Genomic DNA, 11,579 nt, shown 5'->3' with positions numbered 1-11,579 from the left:
CTACTGTTTCTCAGAGACTCCCTGTACTTCGGACGTCTTGGAAAGCTGTGACACCTGTGCAGGGAAAGGAACGGAAAGGCTTTAGAAACTACCAGCTTGAGTCAGGGCCTGTTGGTGTACACCTTTAATGACAGACATCAGTAGGCAGAGGTGGATGGATCTCTGTGAGTTCTAGGGCTACACAATGAGACCCTGTCACAAAACAAACAAAACCAAAAAAGATATGACTAGCCCAGAGAGCCCAGGCTTGAGTCAAACCTCCCTTCTCTGAAGGAAAGCCAGGGTGGCCCACCCCACAGTCCGAACCCTTGGGGTCTTCCTAGCCAAGGGAAACCCATTAAGAACAAGGCTCCGAGGATCTTGGCCTATGCCTTGCAGTATGCCCAGGGATCACTCTTGACCACAAACCCCTCTGAAAGGGACATCCAATGGACAGGTTCTGAGGCCTTTTGGGGATCATTTTGATCTACCTTGTTCTTAGCCTGTCCCATTTACCTTAGGCCCAGCTTTGCAGAGAAAAACAAACAGGACTGAGAACACCAGGCCCTTGTTCAGGATGAAGCCACATGTTAGAACGATCACCATCACGAGCTGGTCTGTGAGATTAAAGACAAGTGTAGGCATTCTAGGGATGACTTTGCTAAATCTATGTGGCCAGGGGTTATCTGCCTTTGGGGCTCTGAAGTTGGATCTGCTACCTGCCTTGCACCAATGAGAGCAGCCAAGGGGGTTGCATGCCCTCTGCAGAGAAGACCTTGACCTTTCCTATGATCCTCATCTCAGAGACACAAGCTGGTTTTCTGTCTCTGCTACCTCCCCACCTCATGCTTCTTGAACATGGTTACTAGTTCTTGGCATCTCCACCATCCATTCACATCTCTCCTGACACCAATGCCTCTCCCTTCTGTACTTTCCAACCTCTCTGCCGTCTTCAAAGGGTCTGGTTCCTAATCCTTCTCACAGCACTATTTGGCAAATACTATGACCTGGGAAGAGATGAAGACTGTTTGGGAGAGGGTTGGCAGAGACATGGCCCCCACTGGATGCCCAGGTACTGGTGATAGAGTTGGACATTGTACCCTGTGCTTGATAGCTGGTCAGCCAACCTAACCAACTTAAGCTGAGCCAGCAAGGAACCTGAGGGTGTTTGGAACTTTTCTTCTGTAGGCTATGCAGCTCTCTTCCCAGACCATCACCATAAGACTGACTGAGAGAGAAATGTTCACTGGATCCTAGAAGGTCAAAGAAGGGATATCCACTTCCCAGCCAATATCCCAAGCTTAAGTGCTAGACAAGAAACATTCAAGTTTGACACTCGACAGCATTAGAGCCAGCACTGGGCCCAGCTCTGCTGACCCTACACCTAAGTTATGCTCTTGACATGGTGCTGGTATCACCCTTCAGAGTCCCATCTATGAGCCTGGCTGAGGGTCTTAATACTAAGCATGTTTTCCCACTCACTCCACCATAGCCGAGCTCCCTGCCCACCCTGGCCACAGCCTTTCCTGCTGAGGTGTCTCTGGTCCATGGTGGCAGTCCTAGGTAGGACTATGATAAAAACTATGACTGTGTTGGCTAGTAGAGATTAGCAATGATTAAGACAAGTTGGTACAAGGAGTGGGGTATTGTTGTGACAAACCTGACTATGATATTTTGGGGAGGATTGTGAAAATACTTTGAAACTTTGGACTGGCAAATCCAATGAGTGTTGAGAGCTCAGTGAGTTGTTCTGCAGGATCTTAGAAGATAAGACTGTTGAGAGCAGTGCAGAAGATGAAGGCCTGGCTTGTGAGGTGTCAGAGGGAAGTGAAGACAACAGTGGGGCTTTTATGTGAAGACTCTGTGGTTCAGTCAGTTGGGGCTGAAGAATAATCAATGATTAACAAGAGACCAGAACCACTAAAGTAAAACCTTGGCTGTGCAGGGACAATGAATTCTGGTCAGCTAGGGCTGAAGAATCCATTGTGACTAAGAAGAGATGAGTATCATTGAGGTAAAGTCTTCTGAAATCACTTTAGTATTTCCTCGGGATCAGCACACAGAAGCTGTGTTCTAGAAGCTGCCAGGATTGTCCCTCATGCTGGGAGTCGAACTTGGTAGTGTAAGAGTTAGTTACCCAGGTGGTACTGGTTTTGAAGGCATGAAGGGATCATGGAAAGCAGCAGAGGTTTGTCACTTGTCCCTGAAGAGAGCCCTCGAGATGCCATTGGTGGAAAGTGCAGCCCAGTTACAGCAAGATGCACTCACAGTCTTGGAGGCACCAGCAGCGTAGAACACCCCACCAGGAACAGCAGCAGAAGTGGAGGGAGGAGCCGGCAGAGCTTAGAAAACAAGCTGGCCTTCCGGAAAGCAGGGCTGGAGAAGTGACCCAAACCCCTTGGAGGATCCCAAAAGATCCTGAGTGAATCCCAAATAATTGGATGCTGAGTTATCCACACCGTTTGAGTTTGGTTTTGCTTTGATTTGATTGTGACTGTTCTTCCCTCTTGAAGTAAGAACTTAATATCTTTAGATTTTCCAGGAGACCACAGTTGAGAGACTTTGAATTTTAAAAGACTTTGGATTTTAATAGAGACTGGCTACTTTAAAGAGACTGAATTTTTAAGTGTTTAAATTTTTAAAGGCTGGGACTTAAAAAATTTGTAATGTTTGTGTTTTAATGTTGAGACTAATGGGTAATCTTTGGGAGGAACAGGAAAGGAAGGGTTATGACCTAACAGTGATGTGCTTGTGTGTCTAGTTGACAAGCGGCCACTATGCAACACCCCTCCATCAGCTCCTACCTCCAGGTTCCTCACCTGGTTGAGTTTCTGTCCTGGCTTCCTTCAATGATGGACTGCCACATGGAAGTTTAAGCTAAACAAGTCTTTTCCTCCTCAACTTGCTTTTGGATCACGGTGTGTTTCACCACAGCAATAGTAACCTTAATTAGGATAATGAGCAAAAGCAACTTAAGGAAGAAAGATTTTATTTCATCTTACACTTCCAGGTAACAGTCCATCACGGAAGGAAGTCAGGCAGGAAACCAACTCAGGAACCTGGGCTTGTAACTAAAGCAGGGGCCGTGGAGGAGTGCTGCTTATTGGCTTGCTCCCAAAGGCTTGCTCAGCCTGCTTTTTCATCCAACCCACAACCACCTGCCCAAGGGTGGCACCATGCACAGTGGACTGGACCCTCTTATACCAATTGACCATAAAGATAATTCTCTACAGACAAGGCCACAGGCCACTCTGATCTGAGGAATCCCTCAATTGAGACTCCCTCTTCCCAGGTGACTTCTCATTGTATCAAGCTGACAATATAAAGCATCCAGGACATCTAACATGCCATATGTTCCATCCAAACTACCAGAAAGGGGGAAAAGAAGGAAGGGAGAAGGAGAGGGAGGGAGGAGGGAGGAAGAAAGGAAGAAAATAAAGGAGGAAGGAAGGAAGGAAGGAAGGGAGGGAGGGAGGGAGGGAGGGAGAGAGAGAGGAAGAGAAAAAAGAAGGAAGAAGGTGGGAGAGAAGAATGGAGGAAGGAAGAGAGGAGGAGAGAAGAAGGGAGGAAGAAGGAAAGTGGAAGGGAGAGATGGTACGAGGTAAACTAAAAATAAAAATAAAACAAAGAACTGCACCTGGCTGCCTGCACTGTCCCGTCTAGACTGCTCTGGCCACAGCTGCAAGAGCCCTCTGTGAAGGGTTATTTCCTATTTCTCCTGCCATCCCTGCAGACAGAGAAAACCTATGCAAGATGCCATTTCTCAGCCTTCTTGGCTTGAGCTTTCTCCCATCACAGTTTTGCTTCCTGTCCCTCCTTGAGTGGATCTGGTAATGTCCATCCTTTTTTGAGCTAGGTGCAGTTCTCACGTAGGATGGTGGATTCAGGCATTCCCAATGACTTTCCTTGTAGCTTTTTAATTAGGACTTCAGCAAACTGACTGGGTGGGAATGGAGTGATGATGGATTTAGATCCGAACTCTTTCCCAGGGCCTGGAGCAGGTAGACTTGGCCCAGTGTGAGATACAAATGGGACCTTTAGCTCCCTGTGACCAATACATATAGAGGAACCCAGAACATGGCAGCCGTCAAATGCCATAACGGGGCAGCCAAACTTACAAGAGCTTACTGACTCTCGGAGAGGTCACAGCAGATTCAAGGCAGACAGCAAGCAAAGATTTAGAATCTTCTGCTCTCTGGCATGGCACTGTGCTCTGGCGAGAGCTGCTGAATTAGTCCTTGCACAGCTTTCAGGTTAATGGGCGCAGGTTAATGACTCCAAGCTGCGGGTGGGGGAGCTGCCAAACCATGTAGCTGTCAGCCTCTCCATTCCGGATGTCATGTGACTCTCCTATTGCCCGGTCAGTAGGCCTTGGCATCCTGATCTTTTTGCTTGGTCAGTTCTTTGGTGTGAGGGGACAGAGAAGCAGAGGGCACCCTCGGTGTTCCTCAAGCCCTCTGCTTTGTGTTTTGTCTTGAGACAAGGTCTCACTAGGTAGCCCTGGCTGGCCTGGAACTTGCAGTGTAGATGGGCTGGCCTCAAACAAAGCAGCCCGCCTCTGCCTCTCTAGCACCACCACATTCAGCCCCCTTCTTGTTGCTTTCTTTGTTTGGGGGTTTTGTTTGTTTAGCTTCTCCCACCTTTCGAGACAGTCTCTCTTTGAGACTTGGGCTTCACTAATTAGGCTAGGCTGCTCTGCCAGAGAGCCTTAGGGCTCCTCCTATCTCTTCTCCCCAGCACTGGGACTACAAGCAAGTGCCACCATGCCTGGCTTTCTACAGAGGTCCTGGGGATTGAACTCTGGTCCTCATAATTGCATGATAGGCACTTTTAAACTTAGTTATCTCCCCAGCCCAGGGTGGTTTTATTCTTTGTTTCCTTGTTCGTTCTTTCTTTCTTTCTTTCTTTCTTTTCCTTCCTTCCTTCCTTCCTTCCCTCCTGTCTTCCTCCCTTCCTTCCTTCCTGTCTTCCTTCCTTCCTTTCTCTCTTTCTTTTGAATTTAGTACCTCACACATGCTGGGCAAATACACTAACACTGAGTTATATTCCAGTCCTCAACTCTACCTACAAATCCTAAGCAATTCAGTTCAAGCCCAGGTCTGTTCCATGAGATGGCCACATGTTCAGGTAAGCCAAAGAGGGAGGCCCTGTGGTGATGTGGACCTCCTGTACTCACAGCTCCCACAAGGGAGGTTTATTGGATGTTGAAGCCATGGCATCAGGATCGGCTTTCCACAAGCCTCCTCCCCACATAGCTTTCTAGGCTCTTTAACAGAGGAGGGGCCATCAGTGACTTCACCAGTGAGGAACAGCTGAAGGGTGGCGAACAGTCATTCTGCTCCTCAGTATCTGTTCCTTCTCCACTGCTCTTTAAGACTCCCCAAAAGAGGCTGGATCGATGCTCAGCATTAATAGTACTGACTGCTCTTGCAGAGGACCAACATGGCAGGACACAATTATCTAACTCCTGTTCCAGGACATCTGATGCCCTCTTGTGGGCTCTGGGGCACTGCACACACACATGGTACATGGACATACATGCAGACAAAACATGCATATACATATATACATACATATGTACACATTTTAAAGCCAGGCAAAGCTTTCTTTCAGTGGTGGGATTAGATTGCATTCAATTGATCTATTGGCCAAGGTGGTCCCATGGAAGTACCCAGACTATTGTTAAGACAAAAGGTTGCTCTCTGCAAATTGACAGCAGGAATGGGGGGAGAGCACATTGCTGAGGACAACACCCATACAACTCAACAAACACGAAGTTGAGCTGGTTCCTACATGGAGACCTCACCCCTGCTTTTTAGCCTCTTCAGTGTGAGGAGGTACTCTGTAGGCTACCAAAAGAGAAATGTGAGCACCAACACAGCCACAAAACTTTGACCTATAATCTGTCCTGCATGGAAAATATGCTAGGGCAACAGTGGCACAGAACTTTTGGGAGTAGCCAACCAATGTTTGGTTTGACATAAGGCCCACTCCACAAGAAAGATCTCATATCCAGCACTGCTTGGGGAACCAAGAACCAGAGACTAGACAGTCCAGACACCTAAATCAAACAAACAAATCAATAAAACTATTCCTAATGGTATTCTTTTATACTCAAAGATCAGTGCCTTGTCCAGCTGTGGTCAGAGACGCTTCATCTGGCAGCAGATGGGAACATATGCAAAGACACACACACACACACACACACACACACACACACACACACACACACCCCTGCCAGACATTTTGTAGAGTCTAAATTGAGGGTCTCTATCAAATTCCTTCCCTCTGAGCTCAGAGAAGAAGAGGTAGAAAGACTGTAAAAGCCAAAGGGCATAGAGGATACCAGGAATACACTCTTCTATGAATCAAGTAAGCAGGGCTCATATGGGCTCACAGACATGGAAGCAGCAAGCACAGAGCCTACAGGGGTCTGTACCAGGTCCTCTCTATATTTATTATGGCTATTAGCTTAGTATTTTTATGAGACTCCTGACTGTGGGAACCTGTTGGGGTAACCTTACATTGTTTGAAAGTGTGTCTCTATACTTTCAATTGTCAATTCAGTATGAGCCAAAAGCTAAGTCCTGGCAGGATTTTGGTATTATAATTTCTATGGCACATCACTGGTTTTCTATATGTAAATGCTTGTCCTTCCTCACCTGGCCAAAAGATGAAGGTCAGACAGCCCTCATTAGATTGACTGGGCATTGTCTCACTGCTGATTGGTTCAGACTTGTGTTTATATATAATAAAGAGCTGAAGGCCAGACCTGGGGCATGAAGTACAGGGGCAGGACTTCCAGGCAGAAAGAGAAGACATGAGGGAGACTCATGCAGATACAGCAGATCCAGGAGAGGCAAAGGCAAACATAATGAAGAGTAAACAGCAGGCAGTGAGAGCCACATAGGGAGGCAGGATGGCAGAAAAGCCAAGGTTAAGTTAGATAGCTAGCTGAAAGTCTGCCCCAACAAAAAGTCAACAGCCTTAAACTTTATAGAAGTCTGTGCCTTTATTAATAAAGCACAAGGGTGATCTGCAAATGGCCCAAGTGGGTCTCTGACTCTTGTGCCTGCTCTTGGGACTCCTTTCCTCCTGTTGGGTTGTCATGTCCAACTTCATTATGGTTTTTTCTTCATCTTATTATATTTTGTTTTGCCATGGTTTGTATGTGTGTGTATTCATATATGAATAATGCTTTAAAGAAAAAAAAATGACATCTTTGGCTGATTAAAAAAAAAAAAATCCTCAGACCAGTTAGTATCATATTGGTCAAGCCAGGCCATTTCATAGTTCTATCTAGGACTTTTGAAAGGAGGGCGCCTGTGGTCCTAGCAGCTCACTGATCTATAGAGGGGCAGTGTGAGTGATTACACTCCTGGGTCCTCCCTGGCACAGAGTGGCAGTGGGACAAGTAATCATCTGCTGGCTTGGCTTGTGGCAGATGGCCAGTTACCAGTTTCTCTGTCAGATTTCACGCCATGGAAGCAGATGGGTTCACCACATCCAACTTCCGTGTCTTACAGACACAATAACTGGGGCACAGAGAATATGAGTTCCCCACAGGGAGAAGGAAAGGTCTAGAACTCTCATTACTCTGAGCTTCCTCCTTAAAGCAGCAGATCAGGGTCCCTGTCCACTACTGATCGGAGAGAGACTGCACCCGACAGCGTCCACTGGAGCTCACCTTGGCACTATAACAGCCGAATCCGATCATGCAGTACAACAAGGCTCTCGGGGGACAGAAAGACCACACATTGGTACAGCCCCCCATCCTGCCTCTGCAGACCAATCACCGTGACCTTGACAACGGCTTCAGTGGGATAATCCTCCAGCAAGTACCTCTCAGCCTGGGCAAAATTGAAGTCTGTATTTCTGGTGTTTGTGAGCACCAAGGCCTCTGGAGAACCCAAGCTTCTCACCCGCTACCAGGCCTTCAGGCTGAGTGAGTATAACCTGATGCTGTAAGGACAAGTCATGGTCAGGTTCTTGCCTTCCAGAAGGCACTTCTGTTCTTCCTTACCTCCTGCTTGGAGCCCTGGAATGGGAGATACATGCTTTGTGGGGCCAACTTGCCTCTTGTGTCACCCGTAGGCAGTACATTAGTGACCCCAGAAGGCATGGAAGGGTAATCTAGAAGTTCTGCAACAATTCCAATGCCATTGATTACTTTTTGTGTGTCTACATCACAAACGAGGCAAGATATCCACAACAGTTGGCTGAATCTAGGTGGTGTGTTTGCAGTAAGTATTTTGTCTGCATTTTGTAGAGTGGAAAAAATTCATGTTGAAAAGTTACAAAATATCTTTACCAGTATTGCATCATCATTTCTGTTTCTAGAAATGGGTGTACATAGGAAGACACTCCGTCATCCACCTGTCTCCTTCCTAATCTTTTCCCTTTTCCCTGCCAGCCCCATCTCTCTTTCTCATTCCAAGGTCCCTGAACTTGTAAGGTAAGCTGCTTCAGATTCATCACAATCCTCTCACCTCAGCCTCCTGACTGCTGCGATTACAGCTGTGTGCCACCATACCCATCTCTCTATTGTTTTCTGTTCTATTTGTGGTGGCCCAGACATGCACGTTGCTGCCTGGCAACAAACCCTTTCTGCTGATTGTACCCTCAGGTAGAATCCTCCTTCAACCCCTCTCCATCTGTCCAAAGGGGGCATCCACCTGAACAGTGCCAACTACACTTACCTTTTTCCTCTCTTGGTCTTTCATGCCACGGGCCATCCACACCATGCTACGCTGCTACCACTATCATACCCTATAATTTTATTACGTGTTTACTATGTTTGAAACACTGAGCCACGAGCTTTCCATCAACCTGTCAGTTAATTTTTAGGCTAACTTGCTCTACATGCCATTTATGCCACTCTGTGATCGATTGTTCCTTTAAGGGAGATTTGCTTCCAAGGTTTTACCTCTAGGTGGGTGTCAGCACAGTGCAGGGGGTTGCCTGGTTACCACCCCATAACTTTCTTAACTTCCAACTCGTTTCATGGCCCATTCCCTGCTGGGTCAGGATGAGTCACGGTGATCTATCCCTACTTCTTCCTCAGTACTCGCCCATCCCTAACACATACCTCATCTCCAAGTCCATCTTGAGAAACAAAAGTAAACTTCTGTTAACAATTAGCTCCCCTGCTGGCTCCATCCCCTTGTTGGCCCCCTCTCCTCTAGCTTCCTCACCTACCTCTTCCTCATCTACCTCACCTCTCCTTACCCAAGATGCAGAGCAATAGCCCCAGCCATAGCAGCAGTTGTGAAAGTCCCTAGGGCCCTGCCTCCTCCATCTGGTGAGCCTTGCTGGGTGTGCTATCTGCCAGTGGACAGAGGCAAGTGGCCAAGCCACTTAGAGTGAGCTGCCCCACATAGAAGTTGACTGACTTTTGTCCCCAGAGGCTCCATTATTTCTTGTTTCGTCCCATTGAGAAACCCTGAGGGAAGTGTGACAAGAGGAAACTGCCCGGGAAAATGCAGAAGGGGAAAGGGGGAGTACCCTGTTTTGGGACACCCTCCTTCCTGCTTTGATGCCACAGTCTGTTGAGAAACACTGTGGCTGCCATTTTCCACCACATCTGAGGTCCTCACGCTGCCCTCTACTCACCATCTCTGGGCACCAAGACATTGTCACATCCACTGACCCCTCACACCAATTCTCCCCAAGCCAACGATGCTGAACATTCATATTTTCTCACCTTCCAAAGCCAGGAGACAACCTGGTGACACCGTTCGGCAATCCTTTCCCTCGTTTTTCTGAGATGGGCTCTCTCATTAGTGTGACCCTCACCAAATAGGCTAGGCTGCTCGACCCTGCCTCCTCAGGGCTGGATTACGTGTGTACACTACCACATTTGGTGTTTTGTCTGTGACTTCTAGGAATCAAAATCAGGTCCTTGTGTCTATGTGGCAAACACTTTGCCAATGGAGGCATCTCCTCAGCCCTTGGCTCATCGTTTGTCTCAATCTACTCATGGCTCTCAGCGTGGCTCTGGGGCTAAATCCCTTAGGGAGCCAGGAACGCACAGTCACCTCTGGGCTCTACCCTCACAGGCCCTGTGTGCACCAGACAGAAGAAGGACCAAGAAAGCTGCACTTTAGCAAGCAGCCTCGGTGATTCTGCTTAAGAGTCCAACTCGACCACTACCTTAGGACACAGACACGGCGTGCCGTGAGTAGAGTCTTCATTTTTATGTATTTTTCTCTTTGAGATGGGGTTTCACTACACAGTCCAGACTGTTCTCAAATCTTCTGCCCTCTTGCCTCTCCCTCCCAAGCTCTGGGATAACAGCTGTGCACCAATGTTCCAGTTTCATTCTGATGCTGTGAGAAAAATACCCTGATTTAAAAAAAAAAATCAACCGAGGGGAGAAAGGGCTAATTTGTTTTACAATTCCAGATCATAGTTCGTTATTGTAGGGGACCAAGACAGGAACTTAAAGCAGCTAGTCATATCACATGCACAGTAAAGCGCTGACAAAGACTAAACAGCTGGACCTCTGTGGTCTCCCTGCTTCCCATCAACTACGTTTCCTTATTCTTGTACACCATCAGGCCCAGACTACGAAATCATGGCACCCATAAACAGGGTGAACCCTCCCACCTCAATCAACACTCAAGACAATGCAGCATGGCACAGGCACACCCACAGGGGACAATTCTTCAACAGAGGCTCTCTTCTAGGCTATGGCAAGTTGACAACCTGAGAACTATGGCAGACGCCACATAACTTCTGCAAGCATGGGTGTGGGGTGAGGAAGGGCCATCTGCTAAAAGGTTGAAGTCGAGGGTTTCCAGATAGCCTCTGAGCTCAGGAATGTCTTTCTCAAAGGGGTTCCCTCGACACCTGCTCTGGGAAACCCCAGATACACTAAGGCGCATCACAGAGCCTTCAGGAGATTACAAGCCCAACCCTTTCCTGGTAAGAAACCCATTCAGCAAGCACCTGGGGAGTCCTAGAAACATTCATCCTATGTTAATGAGATGTCTTGGTGTCTTGTTTTTCAACCAACGACCTTCAGTTGTACTTGGAGCTCTTCCCCCACCCATAGGATAATTAAGTACTGCTTTCCCCTCTTATGATAAGGGCAGTTTTCTTACGTGTAGATTAAGTTCCCTGGAGCTCCTGGCCCATTGCAATCAAACATATTCACCCTCAGAACCCCTCCCACTGCCCAAGGGTTTTAAGTTCTTGAGGAAAAAAAAAAACAAACTCTCTCACTTCATTCCTCCACCTGAAATTCATCATTTATTCTGGAGAAGGAAGGGCTCCCTGGAGAATCACCACTGACCGCCTCAAGACTGGCTTCCAGTGAGGCAGCCACCCATCCAGCTGCCGGGAGCATCTTCTGTTCACTGGTGTGCAGAACTGCCTCAATGGCCATTGACCTCCATCCCATCAGAACTTCGTTCCACTGGACCTGCCTTCTGGTCAGTTTTGAGCTTTTGCCCACATCCCTGCCATTAATACAGTGGTTATCTTAAAGGCTGTAACTCTATAGCATCATAACAGGCTTTTGGAATGCCTGTGTTTTCACTGCCATCTGATACCGGCAATTTTTAAAAGAGCTAATTGTAACACCCAGTGGAAAACTT

At 47.5% G+C, this 11,579-nt stretch overlaps 1 protein-coding gene across 1 annotated transcript; it reads right to left on the bottom strand.

Moving 5' to 3' along the window:
* LOC129682367 (triggering receptor expressed on myeloid cells 3-like) lies at nt 1–11,368 on the bottom strand. The gene is given in 5 exon segments (XM_055614705.1): nt 1–54; nt 496–596; nt 7,667–8,017; nt 9,208–9,256; nt 11,276–11,368. Coding segments are annotated over 5 exon segments (648 nt in total).
* Between the last annotated feature and the right edge of the window lie 211 nt (nt 11,369–11,579).

Source organism: Psammomys obesus, unplaced genomic scaffold (assembly GCF_907164565.1).
Source record: "Psammomys obesus unplaced genomic scaffold, mPsaObe1.curated_primary_1811, whole genome shotgun sequence".
NCBI classification, from domain to species: Eukaryota; Metazoa; Chordata; class Mammalia; order Rodentia; family Muridae; genus Psammomys; species Psammomys obesus.
This window is presented reverse-complemented; position numbering and strand designations above follow the sequence as displayed.